The following is a 24289-nucleotide window of genomic DNA, read 5'->3' as shown; positions in this document are numbered from 1 at the left end:
TGTATCTTAACTCAAACCCCCCTTCCCCACACCGCCCTTCCCACCGTCCAAAGACGCAAACACAACCCCAATCATCAACTTATATGAGATGGGATGATGGCTATGCTGAAGACCTCCCCGCCCCCTCTAACCCCCTCCCCCAACCCTCATACCACTCCCATCGTCAGACGAGGAAGCTCAGATGTCTTCATTAATCTGTGTGAGAGAGTCGCACATAATAATCACATGTGCTTTATTTTGTATTGTTTCTTTTCTCTTTACTTTCCATTATTAGTATTATTTTCTTTCATGGAGACGATATTTTCAGGTGCGTGTTATGATATATTTTAAAGCTGTGAGCAGTTGCTCATATCGACATATTATGGAAGAAACGACTTAATTTCACCTTAAGAAATATAATCAGAAATAAAAGAGATGTAAAACTTTTTAATAGCACTTGCAAACTTGGCTGAGCATTTGCCATTGCACTCTGCTGATGAGCCTATAGTCCAGCCGCTAAACTATCAATGTCCAACTAAAAATCTTTCTTATTATTTTTTAGATGAAGTATATTTATCAACATACAATATTGCATACCATATTGATTTGTTTTTTAAAGGGAGGGAGGGAGGAGGGGTTATGTCACAAAAGTTCATTCTAGCTTCACGTATCACAGACATTTACATACATACTACGACATTTAGAACATTCGTGTTTGCCATGTAATTAATACAACACGAAGGTCTCAAACACGTTTTCTAATGTACTAATTTAGGAAAGAATAACAGTTGTATAATAACATTTTCATGTTTGAGCTATTATACTTTACATGCACCAGTGAGGAGTGGGATCCAAAAAGGAAGTATGAGCACCAAGTATCACCTTCCTAACTAGTTTCTCCTCCCTCCCAACTTCACCTCCTCCTCCTTCGCGCATCAACGAGTCACGCCCCCAACATCCTCTACAATGGGAAATTAACGTTTAAATATATGCTTCCACCCTTTTCTATTATATTTATCATATACGTTATGATCGGTTATCTTCAAAAGATTCTATTAAAACGCAAATTCAACTTTTAAATGTTCTCATTAAAATAACTGAAAACTGACAAAGAATTACAGAAACTAAGATATCTGAAGAGTTGATTTGCCAGCGAATCACGTCACAAGTGTAATCTGTAAGACTGCCATCCAAAGCAACGTTAGCCAATCACAAAATGGGTTACAAAGAATATAAAACCAACAGATAAAAAATTCTACATTCTGTACAGGTTTTTGTTTTTATTATTACCAATTTCGCTGTAAAATTTTTAAGTATTTGAACAATAATTTTAGACTACGTTGCTACCAAGATTACTGCGTCTCATCATTCGTGTATCCTTGGAATAATCCTTCTCTGGGAAGAATTTAGCCGTTAGCCCACACATATCTGTAGTACCGAAGCCGAAGAGTACCACAAACACCACCGTCATTACGAAACCAATCAGACAGAGCCCCCAAAGAGAGATCGCCATTGTTGACCGAGCTCGACCGTCGGAATATATACCTCCCGGTACCACTAAATTATGAGTTAACCTGCAAAATGTAGACAAAAAGTATACACAACTAGCCAAGTTTGACGCAGACACAGTTTAGGCCAAGAAATTAGTTTACATTTCATGGCAGGGAACTATAATAATGAATGGAGAAGCATACTGGAATATATATCACAATATATTTGGATGTACCTTATATGTTATGCATAAAAAATATTCCTAATGCGGCAATGCAAAACAAAACAGTACGGCTTCACTTTGAGCAACAAGTCGCTTATCAAGTGCATTCGAAGTTGTAACATATCTTTGATTAGGAGTATAGCAGTCATAATTTTAACGTCCTAGGTGCTATACAAAATGTTAGTTCATCTTATTGTGAAACCTATTTGCTTGCTTGCTAAGTTGGCGACCATAGTTATTTTCTCGTAGTTGGTAGATAAGGGGACCGTACCAACAGTGTCAAAAAAAATCATAAACATATTCTGAGTTAAAGGGGCACACAAACCAAACCATCATCTGTATATATACGACAGGGATCTTTATGAACTCCACGAAACAGCTAAGAAAAGTCTTGTTCTGTTTCGTGAGCTATAGCCTAGTTTAATAGACGTGTCTGTGAGCTGTCATTTTGTAAATCTGTGATGTGATAGTGCTGCCCAGGATCTGACACATTTTACCCTCTGTTTTTATTTATTTTCTTTTTTTTTAAAGGTAGAATGTTAACTGTTTTGACCCTAAAACAATCGCCATCGTAAGTCATGTGATCAGTTTCAATATCATAGATTCAGCATTTGCAAAAACCCATCTTCATTATAAAAAATAAACAAAAATAAAGTAAAACATAAAAACAATTGAAGCACACGTGGCTCTAAGATGTCATACTTGATCAAGTCTTCGCATTGCATGTGAAGAAATATTAAATCTGTGATATCTCCCAAATGGAGAAATAGTTGTCTTACCTGTCTTTGTGACGTTGTTAATAACAGTTTTCTCTATTACATAGATCAATAATGAAGTTTGGGTTTGTATCTCCTTTAATATATTGGAACTTATACGATTTATCGATACAGGGGTCAATGAATGGATAATCAATTCGGTATTACACAATTTAATATATACCTTATCTGTTATGCAGATTTTTTTGAGGGGGGGGGGGGGCATGCATCCAACTCTTCTGATTCTATACAATAGCTTGGCATATACCATATTCGGTGTTAAAAGAATATCATAGAGCAAGACAATTATAGAGCAACACAATTATAGAGAAACACAATTGAACGTGGGCTGCCCTAGAGCTGGTCTTATACCCGAAAGGAAAATAAGTCTACCTCCCCCCCCCCTCCCTCTTGCCCCATCTGTTGGCCGACATTGATTTTTCACTCACAATTCCTGTAACTAGATTATGCATGGGGTTCTCGCAAAGTTGTAGGGCACAATTTCGTTAGGTTTGGTTAAACATGGATGAACACAGCATCTTTTACTGATTTTGGTAATGTGTACCGAAGATGTCACCATTTTATTACATTTACTGTATAATAAATCTTAATGATATTTCATTACATGATATTCATTAGCCAGTTTCAAATAACGTAGCAAAATTTGGAACTTGTGAAAAATTCTCACTTTTTTATGTATATGTTTTTAGGTTATGCAGAGCCTATATACCAATATTAAAATAGCTTCTGCACAACAAAGTTGGTATACATAAACATGGAAACATTATACTTCTCTCTCTAAGTAATGTTCACCTTCTTAAAAAATGAATTTATAGAAGTGTGTACTACTTTACTAAATTACAATCTTAATAGTATTTGGTAGGTTGGAGAAAATCGGTGACAAAATATAATTTAAAATATCCTGAAATTAAATTCGCCTAAAAGAAGAATTTAAGGAGAGGAGTACGTTACGTTACGGTTCTAATGCCGGTAAAGTCACAATACTCTCTCATATTGAGACTGGTGGAAACGGTCAGTATGCCGACTGAAGATTAACTTCTTTCATTTCATTCTAGGACAAATTACACCGTACTTACCTTCTGTTATGATATCTATATATCGCACTTTAAAAATCTCAAGTTGCTTTACTCGCTTTCTTCTTCTTCTTCTTCTTCTTGGTAATCAATCACATTGACAAAGCAATGATTTTCATCCATATATGTTTTTATAACCTCAGTATAACGTTGAACGATAACGCTTTCAGGGGTATTCTACGACGCATAGGTGGTATATGTTAAAATGCGTGTTTATCGACTCCTGTGTATAATATAGGTTTCATGATTGACTCTACACACCTTACCTTACCTTACCTTAACTAGACATGTATCCCAACATTGTTTCCTTGTTTGAAGTACAACTGATCTTAGATAACACAACCAGTCGGACCTTGGACTTTCGAAGAAATGACAATAATTAATACATAGGAGATGGATTTGGAGGGTTTATTTATATAGAGCTGGATAATAACAATGATACACTCACATTATACTGAAAATGACATTATATAGCGTGTTAGTATGCCATAATTGATAGCAGTATGATAGGCGACCAATATGATATAGTTGTTCTTTCGTCTAATGGCAGAAGAGATAATATTTTCCTCTTCGAACATTTATTTTCTGTTCACGTAAATTGCTTTGATAATCCTCCTAACAAAACAAAACTCAACAGTATTGCCCATAAATATGCTTGAAAGGTCAACTAAGGGTCACCAATTTAGAAACTTTAACATGAATGTTAAATCAAGGGCCAACAGTGACTTCTCTCTATAAGCCATCCTCATTTCCCATTCTTTAACATTTGATATCTGGAGAAAAGTTGTTTGAAACTTAAGTCTGAAATTTATTCAGCATGTATTTTGTGGCATGTTATATTTCTAAAGGAGGTCGGTGTGGAGGGAGGTTGATGAGAGTGCAAAATGGACCACCATTTACCGTCAACCTTCGTTCCTCATTCTCTTAAAATGCGCGACAACAAACTCATTCAAGAGTGGCTCAGCTTATATTACGTTTATATACCTTTACAATGATACTGCACAGTTGTTAGCCTTTTCTCTTCAATTCTTTTAGAGTCACGTATTTATGTGTACAGATGTCACCCCATGTACGCCTAGAGGCAATATAATTACACCCAGTGGTACTTTATACTGTTTGAAATCTATTTAAATAGTTACGGGATTACACGATAAGGGGAAATTCCCGACAAACAAAACTGGACATTACATCCGTTATCTTAGGATTCGTTGCATGAGCTCTAGATAGCGTTCAATGCATTTGTAAACAATTATTGGAACCACGGTAATATTAATTAATTACAACGTTCTAAAAGATATTGCTACAGACTTTACACTAGATCCGCGATTCAATGAAACCTATACCCGTTCGGGGATCACATCTTAAGGATCGCATACAAAGAGCGTGTTTACTTTTCATTTGGTAGTTAAAGAGAAACGTGTCTTATGACATCTGTCACCAAATTCCAATTCTTTCTGTGACGTGTCAGAACAAAACAAATTAAATATGTTTGATCCGGCTGGGACACATTTCACATGGGACATATTTGACTACTAGACCGTATCGCATTTAACTCTAGTGTATAGCAGCTTATTCGTCCACCCACCCACCCCACCCACCCCCTCCCAATAAATACATCCCCCCCACCTTGCAGGTCAAACCAAGCATCATGACACATAGACGGATCAGAATCAACTTTACTTCCATTCCTGTCAAATACAATTTGTGGTTTATAGATGTTATTCCTTACATCTTAAATAATTGTAATCTAAACGAGGTTTCGTGTCAGCTGAATTATCACTGTTGAATAAGCTGAATGGAGTGGATTTCGGACACCTCTTAAGTTTCGGCTTACTACTTTTCTTGTATTGAAAACAAACGAAATTACCCTTATATTTGAAATCCATTAAAAGCACACATATATACCTTTTACCGTATTTGGTCTGTAATCATTCATGCAGCTGAAGTTTTCCCTACAAACCACGTGTTCTTGTGGCGATTGAACTACAAGCGAAAATGGAGGCAACCAGTGATATTATGAACTCCAATAAGAAAATTAGGATCAACGAAATATTAACAATCAAATTGACATTTCGAAGTGACGTATCCTGCGAATGAAAATGAGAAACGATATTAATATAGTTATAAAAAGCGATTAAACAAATATAAACAACCACAATTTATAGTGTAGTACAATTTATAAATTGTAAGCGAACGTTCACGTTTCGACTTTAGAATACACGGAACCTATTCATGATATATGCCAATTACATATTTCAATATAATAATTTATGATTTTCAAATTCAAGCAAAACGTTGACGTTTGGATGTAGAGTAGGCCCTATTTCCCTTAAAGCATGTATTGATTATCTCAGGCTAATGTAATTCTATTTATAATTAGTTGCAAGTGAACGTTGAAACTTCTATTTTAGAATACGGGATCACATGATGACTTGTGTAAGGAGGTCGCAATTTTTTCACAATTATTGGATAAATGCTTGGATTTTTTTTGTTGTGTGCTTAGAATGAAAAACCTAAATTGCCAGTGACAAAGATTTAAAGAAAAGGATCTTTGCAGCGAATAACTGCATAAATTAAATGCAACCCGCCCTTTTACGTCCTTGTGAAAGGGAATTAGGGGACATGACTAGACAGATTTTAACAAGTAGGAAGTTACAAACAAATAGTTCAGTCAATAAAACGAAACATTCTTCCAAACGCAATACGCATATTTCATGTTCGTGTCTTTTCCCTTCCCCGTTTCCCCTCCGTCCCCCATCCTGTTTTCTCTAACCCCACCCCCTCCCCCTCCCTCCAGACTTCGTATCTCTGCGCAAACAGTCATTCACAAAAACCCTCAATCTATAATAAAGTTTTAACTGATTAAACCGTTTTATTGTCCTTTACTCTAACTCTCATTTACCAAAGTCAAGTCCACAAAAAAAGTAGAGATATGCCATGGTTCACCAATTCTCAGCTTTGGTGGTTGTGCTTCCCCACCCATCCAGCTTTCCTACTCCCTTTCAGTTGTCAGGCAAAGAACGAGGCTACACCACCGATGCTAACACCGTAGATGCTATGCAGGCAATACACCCATTTTCAGACATATGACTTATTAAACTCACCGTCATTGGTCCAAGAGTGGACAGAAGTAAGGACAATGCAGTGACCAATATTCCGAGAAAGGGTAAAATAGCCGCAAGAATTGATAATACAAGGTATGTAAGCTGTCGAGGAAGAAAACACCGGAATTACAGAACAATATGGATAACCTTCGCTAAGATAAAGTTTTTTAAACTTGTTTCTGTATGCTAAAATTGGAGGGCTGCATTGTAATGGGTTGTTAATGATAGCATTGTAGAATTTTTAACGTGGCACTTTAAGTGGTACAGTATAGACCCATAGTAATAACGCGTAAGGCATACAAACTTGGTTTGTTTACATTGTTAGTGTTATCTCATATTACTCCGTTTCAGAACCGGTTCAATTTGTTCTGTTCTCAATACAATATACAAGCAAGGTAAACAGATCAAAAACTAAGTTCGTAAGAAGGAAGTTCTCTGTAACCGAATCCTTCGTCGTTTCAAAGTTTCAAAGTTCTTCCAAGATACAGAAAGAGGAACTTGAACTTGAACGGAGAAACATAAAGATGCTAACATCTCTCAAGTTTAGCCCAAAGTCTATCTCCAATGACCTTTCACATATCATATAACACTATTTAACCGTATATAGGGACAGAAGCGCTACCACAATGTACCTCTAACGCCCCCCCCCCCTGACCCACCCTCCTCCCCCTCGAATAAAATCAGGAGACTCATCTCCCCCGATCACTGGCAGACATGACTTTGCAAGCACTTCTTGCGTACAGTGCATACATATGCAATATGTATGTGCGATACAACCTTAATAGTCGAAAATTCTTCAACATCGTTTCAAACTATAGGACTTTCATCTTCCAAAAATTATCGAATAGGGAGGTGCCACCCCTCCGCGGTGATACATAACAACTTACCCCCCCCCCACCCTGGACAAAAGTTGTGGTTGTGACCCTATCTGGGGAAGGAATGAGTCACCAAGGCCAAGACCGTATATGTAACGGGCTATGACGGTTGGGTGCGCAAGGCCCTTCCCATTATCGAAGGTCCACATATTCCTCGCTAGAGAACTTTTGGTCATCGTTTTTCATCCAGGGTACTGGACTGGGAGCTCGCGTGACTATATTACAATTGGCATATGCACACATGATGACGTCATATTTTCTGCATGGTTAATAGTTGACGTCACAGGTCGTTTGACTAAGTATGAGATCCTGGTTGGTGAGAATTTCTTTACATACCCTTGGAGACACGTGCTATTCTGTTCGTAACTGGTTTATGAAACTTGGTTTATTATTAACGCAATGCGAGGAATTTCATAAGTTAATTTCACAAATTTTCACAATTAGCTTTGTTAACAATGTTATAATAATTATATCCAGATAATCAAAAGGACGCAGCAGAATTCTCAGGGGAAGTGGATTAGAATATTTGGCATTCCCCTGCTCCTTCCCCTTCCCCTTCCCCTTCCCCTTCCCCTTCCCCATCCTATCAACGAATGGTAAATACACTCTATCAGCGAATGGTAAATACACAACTCACCGGAACACCTCTCGGTTTTCTAAAACGGAGAACACCTACTCCTCCAGTGACGATAAAAAACTGAGGAAAAAGAGGAAGTGGTAGCATTTTTGGAAAGACGTTCACACATTTCCATGATATAAGAATTGGTAAAATATCTATTTACAAATCGTTCGAGAAGAGGGCACGTCGATAATTGACAAGAGTGTCCGTTTGCTTTTTATATATTTCAGTCTCAATCTTAACAACAAATAATAAGCTGGTAAAAAGGTGTACTTGTTTTGCATTCAGACCGAGGACTTGAACAAAGCAATTCAAAGTCCTCGCTTCTCGGCCTTTTGGCTAAGATCATGTGTAGTACCTGTTCCCTTTCGAGGGGAATGGTGATGCACACCCGACGATGATCACACAGTCACAGTCCCGATGCAAGGGCGGATCAGTCGTTCGGTAGTTTGGTTTTCGTGCCCAGGTTCTTTCCTGGGCGACTTTTTTTTAAAATAGTATTCAAAGTCCTCTGCAGACATCGTTTGCAAAAAATCACCACGTCCTAAGAAGAATTTTATTGTTAGGGGGTTTGGTAAGGTACCGTAAGAGTGCGTAGTTTTGAACAAAAGAAAAACACTGGAGTCCTATAAGTTTGAATGTGTGCACGGTGTTGAAGGGGCTTGTGGCGGTGAACGACGGTGAAGGCGAAGGGAGTCATTTTTAAGGATAGTATTTTAAAGACGAATAGTCCTCGATTTACCTCCTCAAATGAAGACCAGATCGTTCAGAATTTTGGTAATAATTTGTAAGGCTCGCATATTAAAGGCAGGCTGTTGGCCAGGGAAAATACGAGTTATATCATCACTAACAAATCAATGTTAGAAGAATTGGAGAACTTTCAACTTTCATGTGATATATGTTACAACCTCTAGCGATTATTCTATTTAAAGTTGGGTATTTCTAAATATGTTATCCTCCAAACATTGACCATAGTGCCCTTTTCCCTATCAAGTGCATCAGAGGTGCTTTAATTGATAATAGATGGCGCTGTTGATACTTAATATGCGGACTCGTGTGCAAAAGCCACCATACTGTACAAATGCGGAATTAAGGTGGAGCTATATCAATGCGGAAATTAGATCAGAGTCAATCTGCAGAGATCTCTTACTGAACTTCAATTAACTATGATATGGCACCTCCTTTAGCCCCTTGACATGGCACCCTAACATTTAATATAAATACAGGATAAAAGAAAATGGTTTACTCTGCTACACCTGTAGCAGAATTATTCAAAACAAGATTGCAGTTAACCAAACTATACAAGAGACCCTGCAACTTATTTTCTCAAAACAAAATAATGAAAGATAAAGAGAGAACAATTAATGCTTCCCTCTGACATTGTTACAATCTCGTCGCACTGAACTGTACAACATTTCTAATACAACGGTAGCCTAGATTGACCTTATTATATTGTTCAAATCAAGACAACTTGGTCAACGCACAATTGCAAAAAGGACACAGAAAATCTGACTGCGTGAAATATTTTTCAGATTTTCAAAATGAGATAGTTAATTAACTATCTCATTATGGAATTAGTTGAATACAGATAAGCCAGGGGTGTGACCGGAGACCAAACACCACTCACAGCCCACTGGGTACGCCATGCAGTTTATACTGGGTAAACTTACCAAACCTGCCCAAACACCGACAAACAGACGATCGAAGAGTTCGATTCCTTGATAATTCGGATGCCAGTTTAGCAGCCCAGAGACGAGTCCCGCTGTTAAAGAGACAACCCCTAGGCAAATCTGCAGGAACCCTGTTACTACAAATCGTTTGGAGCCCCTTATCGCTCCAACTCCTTCGTCGTAGTCGAATGGGGTCTCCATTAGATCTTATCGTGAAAAAAAGTGTAATTTTATCAGTTATATAACATATATATCTACCTCCCGTACTCATAAAGACCATTATTATTGAAAGCAAGTGTCCGAACGTACAATGTTTCAACCATCTTGTCTGCAGTTGTGTTTTTGGAGGTTGTGAAAATTTGATCGAAATTATAACAACAAGAGTTATAGTGGGTATTTTTGGTTGAAAGGGGAGGGAGGGGAGTTTTTGGGAGGGGAAGGTAGGGTAGGAGAGGAAGGAAGGGAAGGGAATGTGAGAGGGAGGAGAGGAGATTGGTAGGAGACGGGGTAGGGGAAGGGAAAGAGGAGGGGAAGAGTAGGGAACTGGAGGGAAATGAAGACGTCGGAGTAGGAGGAAGGGGATGGGAAGGAAGTGAAGGTACAGGGAATTGGGAGGGCCGATTGTTTGTTGTGAGTTTGGCAGACATAATTGCTTTAAATATATTTTACTCTCAACAGTAACATGAGTGGCATCGACTAATGACGTGATGTGAATAAACCATCGGCACCTAAAGATGCGACTTGTAACTATGATAACGTCAGCGTTATTGATACAGACGCAGAGCAAGCGAACACCATTGTGATGTGTAGTGTGCCTGGTGGGTATATACGGAGCTGTATATATTCATACATGGGCTTGGTCATATACGGTCAACGCCGGCTATAACTCACAGCAAAGTAAAATAGAACGATCCTTTATCTTTAACTCAGTAAATGGGAACCAGCATTTTATTTATTATCGATATAGGCCTATATATTTTTAATAGCCACAAGGTTATGCCTCGACCACGGTTGAGAAGTGCTATTGGCATTTTTTTTTTACCTTAAGTGAAGGGTATTCACGTAAATTCTATACAATAGTATTGTAAGTTTTATATTTCACGTACTCACACACACACACATTTAGAAACATCAATATTTCAACCACAAAGGGGGCATATCAAGAGCTGTAATGTAAAAGATAACTGATTAATCACCATATCCGACCCTTTTAAACCTCGAATCCTCTTCCCTATATGTAGTATACCTTATCCACAATTGAACCAACAATGGCTGGGAAAGCCCCCCCCCCCATCCCTCCCCATCCCTCCTCCCCCCTCCTACTTCCCTCCTCCCACCCTAACCTTCCCTTCCCTTTCGTATGGCTGGTTATTGCTTAAGTTTTATGCTTCCATGCAGAATAAGTTGCTGGTCTGCATTGCACCTTCGGCTTGATCAGGCTTATCCCACCCCGACCCCACTCCCTACGACACAGTCTGCTATACAAACAGGGAGATGTAGGTCCAATATGCAAACACTGCTTCGAAAAGAAAGGGACGCCTTCCATATGTACGGTAGCTGTCTGAAACCCCTCATTTTCGCTTTTTTTGGCTAAATGTTCCATACCTATTGGTACAATAACCCAATAACAATGCATTCCATATACTTGATAACAATTAAGTCCAATCTTGGAGAATGAAAGAAAAGTTATGAACATTCTGATTATTTTTTTACACATTTGTTTTAATGAAATAGAATAATTTGTCTGCCTTTCTGCACCACCCCCTACATTTCCAATAGGGAGTGGACAAAAGTGCCTTTAAACATGAAATTAATGCTCAGTTATATTGGTTTCGAAAGAAAACCACTTAGAGATAAAATGTTGCTTGAACAAATGGTTTCTTAGCAATAGAGGTATCTTGATAATATTGTTGTTTATTGATTACCAGAGAGAGAGATTTGAAATTACATGTTTAAGTTGATTAATTGAAGGAATTAGAAGGATGATTCTCATGTATTACTGACTGTGATACTTTCTCCAAACTGACAAATTAAATCCACGAAAGACTTTGTCACTTTACCCGGAAAGATTACTTTTCCATTTACTATGATGATTACAATTTGTTTTTTAAAGTTTATTAAGACACCTGCTTGATATGTTTCCAGCTTGGGGAGCAGGTCGCAGCTATTGCATTTCATGTTTAAAGGTCCTTCTGTCTAATCCTTATTTTCCCACCTCCCACCCCCATCCCATCCCATCCCATCCCATCCCATCCCATCCCATCCCACCCCATCCCACCCCAATCCCGCAATGGTCATTCATGCTCAAATGTCAACACGCATCTACTTTCACCCTCAAAACATTTTCTCTCAATGACCCAGTTCATTCTATATTTTTACAAGATGACTTAAAGTACAAAATTAATGTTGTTATATGTAGTAGTCTTTAAAGATGAGTCCAGGTTGTACATGACAGCTCTAAAAATTGACCCTTAATAAAGAAAAAAAGAAAACACATCTGGTGCTGAACGATTTAAGTGACTGGAATACAAAGTCTAACACTTAGATCAATACCGAGAACGAGTGGGGAGGGGGGGAGGAAAATTGCATCATGAAATATATATAGCGCACTGACCCCCACCCCCCACCCTACCACCTCCCACACATCCGACCTTTCCTTCGTTTCCCCATATGCAGTCCTACAACATTCCTTATCCACCACTTCATAAACTAAAGTTATCCAAAAGATTATTATTCTACATACCAGTCGTCAAAGTTCTGAAACTGCGTGAAGGTTCATTTCATAGTTCATACTATTCACTTTCCCATTCACTTTCCTATCTAGACTAACCCTAAACATCTCTAGCTTCCCTGTTCCTCTATCAAACAAGTTCCATTCCTCTACACCCGTGGTATTCAAACTATTTTGCTTGGTGACCCCAGTTTATTTCCCCTCTCATCATCATCGTGGCGATCCTCCATCGACGGATGTTGTCCGGGTCTAAGGTAGGGGGGGGGTCTACTGGGAATAGGAGTTCCCCTCCCTATTTGGGTATCCTTTCTCTTCCGTGTTTTTCTCGGGGGGGGGGGAGGGGCGATCTTCCAAAATATTTTAGAGTCCATATCAAGGGTCACGACCCCATCTTTGAATACCAGGGCTCTACACTATACCTTCTTCTTCTTCTTCTCGCATTTTACGACAATCATCACCGTTCAAACATGATGTGTGTATATTTCTATAATACGACAAGATTTGATTTAATTTAATTAACAGTGCGAAAAGAAAGACATGTGAACACATACCTTATACGATCCCAGTACTTGTTCCCTGCACTCGTTGTCTAAACTGTCCAGCTTTGTATAGGAATTGATATCGCACAATCTATATCCTTTGCTTTTTTTTTTCCATTTAAATGTACTATATGGAGCGGGTTTCTCTAACCCCTTCTTTTGATCTTTTCTAATGTACCGTTGTATGCTTCGATAATTGAAAGGACAGAAAATGCTGTATTATGGTATAAGACCTAAAAGTGAAAGGTCACGTTAAGTCGCAACGTTAGTCTTATATGTACGTATCGAGCCTAAGTTTGTTAGACCCGGAAGTCAAAAGGAAAGCATTTACTTTGTACCAACGATATGATTTAGCATTTAGAATCTATTATGAATGCGTTCTTGTGAATAGGTTCATATTTCACATCCTCTTTCAGCGTAAAATGAGCTGGTATACCTGCAAAATGTTCCCGGGTGAAATCAAATATTACTTTATATCCCAGCTTTGAACGATCTGCTAACGTTCTCACACCATGATATCAGTGTGCTTACACTATAATAGGCGTTTAAAGGAGAGACAATACCGTATGATATCACTAATGGTCTATGTGATAGAGATAACTGTAATGAAAAAGCCCCCCCCCCCCTCCTCCCCTCACCCCATCCTCCGCAGTTAGGAGACACAAAACCCTTTCATCATTAATGGTAAAGCTGCTAGTAACCTTTACTTTTTCTTTTGATGTTTTCAAGATAAACTGCTAACAGTGTTGATATATTGAAACAAATACCATCATTATATATATATATATATATATATATATATATATATATATATATATATATATATATATATACATATACATATACATATATATATATATATATATATATATATATATATATATATATACATATATATATATACATGACGTCACATATTTACAGTACTAACAGATCCCTTCAACCACGACTTTTAATGTATAGGATGTCTCCCAATCAGTGCAAGATCGGAGATGCTTAAGGGAGTTTTACATCACAGAGAAGTCTGCGATTAACGAAAATTGATAGTTCGGTTTGTGTTTCCTTTACTGCTGACTAAAACGCAATACGTAAGACATAGCAAACAGAGGGCGTGCTTAAAGTTTCCTACCCTGACTTTCTTTCAGCAGTTATATTTACGACGCTTAAATTAGCGACCACAAAAGTGGGAGAAATCCGCAAGGGCTTGTGGATTACAATTTTTACGTCGGGTGGCTTCCAATTCAACATTTTAACTCAAATTTGGAATATGACTAATAGATTGAGATACAAGATGGCCGTTTAGGTTAATTCGTGATCATGAAAACGTAATTTCTTTTTCAGTATCAAATACAAACTTTCCATGCGCTCCTGTAGCCTACTACACTTTGGTTCATGTAGGAAAAAGCTTTTTTACCCCTTTGACACTCTAGAATATGCTCCATTTGTGCACATAGACTTTAGTACGCTTCAACCCCGCTTTCTTCATTGAAGCAAGGAGTTGTGAGGGCAACAACTATCACTTACCGCTCTATTCTCATTAATACTAACTTCACTTCATTTATAATTGCACGTAAGTGGCAGGGGCGGATCCAGGGGGGGGCCGACCCGGCCCCGGCCCCCCCTTTTTGGAAATCAGTTGCGTTTTTTTTATGTGGGAGTACTTCAAATTCCTAATAGGCATAACTTGGTGAAAGAAAAGCCTAATATATATCCAGCTGCTCTTCCCTGAAACGCGATCGTTTTTATTCCAAATTTGAAACTAAGGCAATTATCAGGCCTACGCGACATCACGTATTAATTAGATACGGCGCAGTACTATAGTGCTGACTTCTACTGTCAGGGAAAATCAATGCACAGTTAGCAAGTATATCATAATTATCTGAATGAAAGGGGGTGTAGGCGGTTTTACACTATCTAACACAACGTAGTCGCCAAGAACCTGAAGTATTTTTAAGGGAGGGCCCGAGGAACATGAACTTATAGCATGCTCCTCGTGGTGAAACATAATTGCACCTATTAGGTGAATTGAGTGTACTGTTAATAGTAGGAGAGACTAGCGTAGGTTCTTACGACCAACTAGACCGGTTTCTGCTCTCAAACTTTATAGGAGGAGCTTCATCAGTAGTAGCCTTTGAATATTTTATATTCGGCCTGGGCGTCTCGTTCTCAAAATGCATCTATTTTCTGTGCACGAGTTTTTATGGACTCATAGTACAGCTATAAGAGCATCTAAAAGAGCTTCGTGTGAACCTTGAGAGTCAGCTGATTCTTCGTTAGTATGAAACCTTGAGTTAACAAGTAAATCTTTGAGATTTTGGGCCCTTTTGTAGGCTAGAATCGGTTCTTTTGGAAACAGTTTGGATAATTCCGCGTGCAGGGGCGTAGCGAGCGGGGGGGGGGGGTGTGGGGGTGTCACACCCCCAATAATTTGGTCGCTGTCGGCAAAATTTGGGTCTGTCGGCAAAAGGAGAAAAGGTGAAGAGAGAGGAAGGGGAAGATAGAAGGAAAGCTGAATAGAGAAAAGGAGAACGGGAGCTTCTTTATCGGTTATTTCGATTTTCCAGTTCTTCATCTGATAAACTCATTCACCAATCAAATCACCCGACGCCTGCAAGTTAAACACCTCTCGGCAAATAACTGATAATGTCACGGCCGTCAGTATAGCTACTGTAGCCAGGCTCAGCTAGACGAGTGCCAGAATCGCCGGCAACTCAGTGAAAGAAATGGAATTAAAGGCTTCCGTATAGGCCGCAGCCCATGAGTCGTGCTATCGTGTGACAACGTGTTGTTATTATCCTCTGTTCAGAATGACGTCATCGCAGATGTCATTCGTTCTCCGTAGAAAACTTAAGGACACGGCTCACGAATTGTACACAATTTTTAACGTTTCTCGCTTGTATATCAATGAATTTGTTATTTCTCATTACCGGAAAGTTTTCTGAACATTTTTATCACGAAGTTTCACTATTTCAACGATCGGTGAAAGAGAAAACACAGTTCGATAATTGGTCCCAATTAATTCTTCTTCTGCCGACTGCCATAAAAATAATATCGAAATGGAAATTCTACGGTGCCAAATTTGACTTAAAATATGCACCAGATTGCATCTAAGGACGTTTCAAAACTAAAAAATTTCCAAAGGGGAGGGGGACACCCCCTCCCCTTAGACCCCTCCCCCATTTCAGTCACCACTTCCAGATCCGTCGACAAATCAACAAAAAAAAAACTTCGCTACGCCCCTGTCCGCGTGTTGCGAGATTAAATGCCAATGTTTCAAAAGTACATTTTTCAAATGCGTGGTTTTGATATGGGGTGTATAGGTAAGCTTGAACACCATTGGTGGTTTCTTTTGTTTAGGTTTGGTAGTGAGGTATTGCCCACGGTTTTCAAATTTTATGCCTTTCGTGGCTGAGGCAATTTCCTCTTTCTTATAGTTACGAAGTAACAGTTTCTCTGTGACCGCGTTCTTTTTCTGTAAGAAATCAGTCTCATTGTTACATAGACGTGCGTATCGTAAGACTTCCCCTTTAATGAAGCCTTTAAAAGTGGCAAGTGGGTGTGCAGAGTTTCTGTCGAGGTATTGTGAGGTTTCCGTGGGTTTGGTGTAGACTTTGGTGTCTAATAACCCATTGGATTCAAAACTTGGACCTTTGAAGATTTTTCGGTGATTCGGTGTCTACCGTCCCGTAGTTTCTTGTTAAAAATAAGTTCAATTAGTTTGCGCATGGATATGGAAGATATTTTATTTATTCCATATTCGCTTTTTTCCGCCTTTTCATAGACTTCTTGACATATATCTAATGCCTCCTCTTGGGGAGTATTGGTATACATGGCGACGACATCTAGTGTAGCAAGTACTACTGCTTTTGGTAACGGGGTGGCTTCCACAACTTTCAGAATGTGATTTGTGTCTTTCACATAGGTGCTTTTTTTTTAATACAATAGGAAGCAAGAAATAGTCCACAAATTGCGATATTTTTTCGGTCGGTGATCCGTTTCCGGGCCCTCCCTTAAAAATACTTCAGGTTCTTGGCGACTACGTTGCGTTAGATAGTGTAAAACCGCCTACCCCCCCCCCCTTTCATTAATAAGTATATCATAATTATCTAATTGAATATATCTTGTTTTATGTTTTTTCTTGGGGTGAATCTGGTGTCATAATTTTCGCGCAAAAGAAAAAACGAATCGACGCAATAATAGTGTATCCATTGTACATGCACTGTTGAACGTTGTTAAATATGTGCCTATCGAGAAAAAATATGTGCACAAAAAAGCGTGTCTGCAACGTTTCTGGTTTTTCTAGTTTTGGCGAAATGTTTCACCATTTTGCATCTAAGCACTCACAATTAACCAAAAATTTCAACCCCTCCCCCTAGACCCCTCCCCCAGGACGCAGATCACTAAAGTGCTACCATCGGGATGTCGGCCCCCCCTTTCTCAAAATCCTGGATCCGCCCCTGAGTGGGATTAATATTGTATATTGTACCGTATTTATCTTAAGCAAATAAGCTTCTAAATAAAGCTAGTTGCATTGTAAATAAGCTTAATTGTGTTTTACTTAAGTATTATACAATTAAGCTTAAAAGGAATAGTAAGCAAAAACCGCGTAATTTGAATTTACTTTCACTGAAGCGTAAAATTGAATTTTACTTTAAGTGGAACTAATTATACTTTAGGTGTATAGAGAATGAGATATATGTAATAAATATTCGATACTATAGTATCGAATATTTATTACATATATCCTGTATACAGGCGAGTATAAGCGTTACATGTAGACTGTGTAAAATGTCATGCAGTTTATTCAACCTTTTGAACACAAAAACAGACGTACACTCTAAAAAAAATATATATAAAAAAATTGACATGGGCAAATATTTTACCAAACACTGGGTAGGCTAAATATATGTATCCAACCATGAACGTTGTGGCAAAATCACGACAGGTTATTCATTAATAGCCCCCCCCCCCCAAAAAAAAAGTGATAGCATATCAAAATTGTCTTCATTATTCTTCTTTTGAGGCAAACTCATACATACTTAGCGTACATTAGACGAACGATTGCTGGAAAACAGACAACGTTGAAGCGCTGTTTAACGCAATTAACTTGGATTAGTTCATAGTTCAGTACAACGTCACATTCCTCCATTCCATTGCCGTTTACTTTTAAACTAATTTCTGTTTGCTCTTAAAGCTCACCATTTATTGACTTTGTGATCGCAAAGAGATAAAATTCCCAGATACGAACAACCATCTTATTTATACTATGCCTATATCTATACGGCTTGACATTTGTTTACTAACGATTCAGAATGGAGCGCCAAACTTTTGAACGATGCAACTGAACCAATCACTTTGCCATAGCCTATATGTAACAACCTATTGTTTAATACAGTACATTATGTATAGGGCACTAACTTAAATGTTATCGATGCAGTGCATAAACACGCATCATCGCCACCGCGGTGAGCATATATAATTAGTATGTATTCAATATAGACATACATTGCAGTTGTGCAAATTTCTGTGTAAAAGAAGGCTGAACGGAACAGCTTCTGCTGAGTATGAAAGAAAACGCTGTGGTACACAGAGCTAGGAATTCGTGTTTTGTAAGCATTGTACGCCTGGGTTGTTATTAAGCTAGTGTTTGTTCCATCCGTGCACAATGTAAGTATAAATGTATTTATAGTTTTCTGTATTATTTATAGGCCTTTGTATGGAAACTTACTAAGTTATTGTTCGGTTATTATTATCGAGTGGCGAGTTGATTGAAATTTATCTGGTATTATCTAAGTAGTATAAAGAGATTAGATATTCTATGATACCTTTGAAGAATGTACATGGCTCTCAGACCACTAGGGCCTACAGCTTGTTAGAATCTCAAAATCAACGAAGTGTGTTTATTACTGGCTTAGCTGCGTACTAGGGCAAGTGACATATAGCACAACGCAACACTTTAACGTTAACTTATAGGCTAATAGCACCTAGATTCTCTGCAGTATTTGGCTGCACTATCCAATGTTATTGTATTGCTATTAAGATTTGAAGTTACACAAAATCCCAAATTCAAACATAAAGGCAATGTCATGCTATGGCAGGCATACTTAATGATATTCTTGTGAGCATGCAGGCTTCACTCGATAAAGAAAACCACAGCTGCGTTATGCTCTACTTGGTTCGTTAAATATTGACCTAGGCCTAGATCAGTTTAAGCGATAATGTATATGCTATACAGGCAATAACTACAGCCTACCTAATATGTGAAAACTGTATTTTCTATATGTTGGCTGTATATCACTCATGTACAATATACGAATCCGTCCCTGTAAACATATACATACATTAGGCCTTAATTATTTAACTCAGGGGACTTCGACTCGGTGTGTGTATATGTGTCAGTGTATTGGTTCAGTATACGTATACGTCATAGAATGATTTATTTTATTGCAGTATTAAACAGTTTATTTTAGATGATATATAGTTGTGGTGTGATTCAAAGCCGCACTAACAGGTAATTGTAGTTTTATTGTAGTTGTATAGTTGCAATTACGCAAACTCATTGGATTGGGGTTTATCAGCATACTAACCTCAGGAGGCTCAGCACCCCCCCCCCCCCCCCTCCTCTCTCCTTCAACCCCTACAGACAGAAACTAATACAAAAAACTATAGCTTACAGTGTACATTAACATGTAACATTTGTTTTCGCCGAATAAACCTTAACAGTCGAAGGAGTAATCTCTCCTCTTGTACCTCTCGGAAGACGTAAGATCTCGCTACGCCCCCCCCCCCACTGCAGGGCAGGGCAGGGGCGTAGCGAGAAATTTGCATCTAAGCATGTTTTATTTTGAAATTACTAGCGATATCATAAACAAAAATACAAAAAATATGCTCAAGGGGGGTGAAGGGGGCAACCGCCCCCCCCCTTGGCTACGCGCCTGCTGCAGGGTGGCTGTGGTACTGGTTATTCAATCAACTGCGATGTATCATGTAGGTCTGTTAATAGTCGCTCTTTCTTTACTGAAGCTAACTAACAATATCATCATCACTGCGCGAGAAACTTGGGTTGCTTTGAATGCATTTCTTATTGAGAAATTACGTAACTGTGTATTTCTCGTTACGAAGGTACACAATGGAGTTTCTTTATACAAGGCCCAAAACGAAACGGTGAAAGGGAATATTTAAGGGTTGTTTGTTATTATTGAAAGACGTTTCTTGTAAACAAACTCGGAGCACACAAAATCCTTTCGAAAGCCCGTCCACTTATTTACCTGACGTCTGGTAGTTAAATGATACTATATAACTTTCACCAAACAGAGTACGGCTTTGAATACATGCAATGGCGAGCACAGGGGGGAAGGGGATGGAGGAAAGGCCGGCCACCTCCATTATCAGGGGATTTCATCCAGTCCGGGATTATTTTACATTTAGCCGGAGAAGTAAGACCACCCCTACGACCACCCCAGATCTAACTAAGGACCTTATTAATAGTCTAAATAGGCATCCGAAATTACCCATTTGACTTCTAAACTTTTGATATTGGGACGAACCCCCCCCCCCACCTGACCCCATGGGAGTTCTGTATCTGCCAGTCCTAAGATTCATCATAAAGGTATACACTCCACTCTAAATAATACAAAAATACTGGGGAGGTTTGAACTAGATGCAAAATTTAATGATACATATAATATGTTATAATCAATTCAGAAAACCAGAGAAATGTCTTCAAACTATCTAAAATATCTTTCTAGCATAATATTCTGAGGTTAATACATCCGTATCCTCCATTGAAACCATATTAATGCGCCCCGTTATCTTAATGCTTTTATGGTATTGTATATATTCAGTGCCTTTGAAAATCCGATCATAGGGGGGTAGCATTGTAGATATGCAACTATTCGATCCGTAATTGTTATGGCATAACAATAGCGATATTGATCAGTTCACACATTTTTGAGGTCATTTCATTTCTATACATAACCTGTCGCTTAGTCATCCTGTAAACACACAAACGTCTATTTACTTGGCATGTTGAAGCGGTACTTGTGGTGAAGAAAAATATGTTAAGTTGGATTGGAGTTAAAAGGGTGCGTCGCCGTTATTGAAACCTTAACTTACATATATTATCATTTACACTTTTCCGGAAGTCCACAAATGGTTGCTTTTCGCACGGAGTCCCTTAGACTCGGTTATTGGATAAATTCCGTGTATGTTAAAATCCCTTCGTTGAAGGCTTCGCGCCTTCGACGTATACAAACTGAATAATACCGACGCGGCGACGCAAACAATATTTTCGCAATTGGTGCTGTACATTGGTATCGGTTTATCTAATGATGTAACAAAACTGTGATAGGGAGGAGAATGTCGAGGGGTGTGGGGGGGGGGGTGATAGGGAAGAAAGAGGACTGGAAGCATGGAAAACATATATTTCCCTTCACAATGTCTCAGATGACATCCCCCCTGCATTGCACCCTGCACCCTTCCCCCCTTATAATCCAGTATTTAGTACAATACCATATTCGCTCTATTTTGCATGATTGAATAATACAATACACATCCATTAAGGACTAGTTGTGCGCCCCCTCCCCCCCCCACTCGCTAACCCTGTGCCTTCATTAATCATATGAAACCATTCTGTTACGGCTCATGTTACCCACAATCCAACTCATTCCAATGTATCGTGGTCATCCTGTTAGAGTGCTATGGATACCAAGCCAAATTGCCCTATATTCAGTACATTTATTGTGTGTGATAATCTCATTCAAAATCTCAGTTGATGAAATGTTTTGAAAAGTTCTTTTCGTTTCCAAGATATTCACTGATAAATCTGGGAAACTCATTAATATGTGCAAGCTATGACGTGGAGTGTTGAGCTCATCAAAATTTCTTATTTTAGACCTCGATAGGTTAACCCATAGTAACCCCTAGTAGCCCCTAGTAACCTCAATAGGATAACCCCTAGTTACAAGCCCACTTATATAATACAAGTAATGTGATTTACCTCTTTTCAAAGAAGACAAAGTATTATAAAAATCGCATTATGCCGCAATCCTGTGTTCAGTGTCCTTGAAAAATAAAGGAATAATAAAAGGAACAGAACATAAGGCAGTCACTCCCTTTACATCATCGATGTGCATAATTGGCTAATGTTTATTCATAAATAAAACTAGAATTAAGAAAAGACTTGTAAAATGACCAATCTTCTATGGATTTTGATGGGAGTTGCAGCTATTTTCATGATTTCTAATGCCTTTTAGAGTGATCAGGACACTGTTATTCCTAGGTGTCCGTAGACCTTAAAATGACGAATACATTTTGCACTTTATGGTACTGATTCAACATTGGCTAATCACGTTCGACAATGGAATTTTTTTTCTTCCTACTTGTTATACAGATTGGCCAGTATCTCATGACGTCATAATTTGTGCAACATGGGTGCAGACGTTTCTACGGCGGAGGCAGAACCGCTTATCCCGGTGGCCAACGAATTTGCATTTAACTTTTTTAAAGTCATCGCAAATAGGCAAGATGGTAACATCGTATTTTCGCCTTCGGCTATCGCGGCTGGGCTGTCCTTGATGCAACTTGCATCGAAAAACGAAACATCACAGGAAATAAATCAAGTCATGGGGTTCGAACAATTTGAAAAGTCAGATTTACATACCGCAGTCGGGGCACTTCGTTCCCTCCTCTTCGAAAAGAGTAAATACTGGGGGTTTTATGGGGCGAGTAGAATTTACGCACCGACTAAATTGAAAATCAACAAAAAATTCCGAAAATCTTCATTAGAACTTTATCAAACTGTCGTTGAGGGTAAAAACTTCGAAGACACGCGTCACGCGGTTCGAGATGTGAACCACTGGTTAGGGGAGGAGATGCAACATACCGCCAATGACATGCTGACGGAAAACCATGTTGACAAGACCGATTTAATAGTAATGATTAACGCCCTCTATTTCGCAGGTAAATTAGAAACGCCATTTCTTAGCTCATCGACAAAAATTGGAAAGTTTTTTTCTTCTGAAACGGACAGTTATAATGTTGCTATGATGAACGTGAAATGCAGCTTTCCATATTTTTATGATACTGATATGAAATGCCAGGTCTTAGAAATGCCATATCATGAGAATAAATTTCGACTTTTGTTGGTGCTGCCTGAGGAACGCATGGGCCTCTCTGACATCGAGTCAAGTCTGACGGTCCAGACATTACAGAAGTGGTGCCGACCACGTCAGATGGACGTTGTCGATGTTCACTTGCCGAGATTTGACCTAGATTATACCATCGACCCAAGCGAAGGTTTAAAGGTAATGGGGATTAGCGCCATCTTTGATCCACAGAAGGCGGGTTTGTCAGGAATCGGTGATAATGCGTACTTATCGAAATTCTTTCACTACGCTAGGGTGGGCGTACAAGAGCACGGTATAATCCCAGGGGAGGACCAACTCCCTGGAGACGTCCATAGCTTTGTGGTCTCTTTCGAGACGTTCAAAGCGGACCATCCCTTCTTGTTCCTAATCCAGGATAAGAGAAAGGGCGCCATCGTGTACATGGGAAGGCAAGCCTGCCCTCCGAAGATAAGTGATACAGAATTGAAGGAGATGTACAAGAGAGCAAAGAATAAGCTGAAGGCACAGACGCGGGTCTCATAGGGTGTGAATAGGCCCATGTATATTACATATATATATATATATATATATGTATATTACATATATATATATATATATATATATATATTATATATATATTATATATATATATATATACATATATATATATATATATTATATATATGTAATATATATTATATATATATATACATATATATATATTATATATATGTAATATATATTATATTATATATATTATATTATATATATATTATATATTTATATTATATATATATATATATATATATATATATATATATAAAGGGAGGCCCAGGTTCGAATCCCGGTGGAGGCTGGAAGTTTCTTCACTGTTCTGGATTTTCCAACTCACTGCAATTTCAATTACATATATATGTATATACGTGTGTGTATATGTATATATATATATATATGCGTGTGTGTCGTATATAAACAAGAAAATACAAACACGACTACACCATTGCATCTACATATCAAATTTGCAGTTAGAGAGAAATTAAATTGCAAGCTACCCGTCGGTGTAACCAAGACTTTATTTACATTCCTTAGGGACTAACCTAATA

General features: G+C 38.4%; 2 protein-coding genes and 1 pseudogene across 3 annotated transcripts; 2 read left to right on the top strand and 1 right to left on the bottom strand.

Annotated features, from left to right (window-relative positions):
• Window positions 1-600: 600 nt before the first annotated feature.
• Window positions 601-13388, bottom strand: LOC139984355 (uncharacterized). 2 transcript variants are annotated; one of them, XM_071998228.1, is made up of 6 exons: window positions 13093-13388; window positions 9811-10016; window positions 8159-8218; window positions 6647-6748; window positions 5448-5629; window positions 601-1553 (listed from the first exon to the last, which is right to left on the bottom strand). In XM_071998228.1, exons 2-5 carry the CDS (start codon window positions 10009-10011, stop codon window positions 5495-5497), a joined length of 498 nt encoding a protein of 165 aa, XP_071854329.1. In that variant the 5' UTR covers window positions 10012-10016; window positions 13093-13388; the 3' UTR covers window positions 601-1553; window positions 5448-5494. The 2 variants fall into 2 exon arrangements, 1 of the variants encoding a protein (XP_071854329.1); XR_011799059.1 differs by lacking the exons at window positions 5448-5629; window positions 6647-6748; window positions 8159-8218; window positions 9811-10016; window positions 13093-13388 and adding an exon at window positions 3546-5158.
• Window positions 8460-8536, top strand: LOC139957876 (U2 spliceosomal RNA; annotated as a pseudogene).
• A 4890-nt stretch (window positions 13389-18278) lies between the features above and the next one.
• Window positions 18279-23771, top strand: LOC139984954 (leukocyte elastase inhibitor-like). The gene is made up of 2 exons (XM_071999111.1): window positions 18279-18747; window positions 22472-23771. Exon 2 carries the CDS (start codon window positions 22509-22511, stop codon window positions 23727-23729), a length of 1221 nt encoding a protein of 406 aa, XP_071855212.1. The 5' UTR covers window positions 18279-18747; window positions 22472-22508; the 3' UTR covers window positions 23730-23771.
• The last annotated feature ends 518 nt before the right edge of the window (window positions 23772-24289 follow it).

Source organism: Apostichopus japonicus, chromosome 17, assembly GCF_037975245.1.
Source record: "Apostichopus japonicus isolate 1M-3 chromosome 17, ASM3797524v1, whole genome shotgun sequence".
In the NCBI taxonomy this organism is placed as follows: Eukaryota; Metazoa; Echinodermata; class Holothuroidea; order Aspidochirotida; family Stichopodidae; genus Apostichopus; species Apostichopus japonicus.
Note: the sequence above shows the minus strand (reverse complement) of the source record. Positions and strands in the feature narration are given on the sequence as shown.

What these genes read in the sequence shown, in the direction of transcription:
- LOC139984954 (XM_071999111.1), top strand. Translation starts at nt 22,509, where the DNA reads ATGGGTGCAGACGTTTCTACGGCGGAGGCAGAACCGCTTATCCCGGTG.
- LOC139984355 (XM_071998228.1), bottom strand. Translation starts at nt 10,011, where the DNA reads ATGGAGACCCCATTCGACTACGACGAAGGAGTTGGAGCGATAAGGGGC. An exon ending in TCGGTGTTTGGGCAGGTTTG is followed by an intron (nt 8,219 to 9,810) that starts GTAAGTTTACCC and finishes CTTTTTCCTCAG; the next exon opens with TTTTTTATCGTCACTGGAGG. An exon ending in GAAAACCGAGAGGTGTTCCG is followed by an intron (nt 6,749 to 8,158) that starts GTGAGTTGTGTA and finishes CTTCCTCGACAG; the next exon opens with CTTACATACCTTGTATTATC.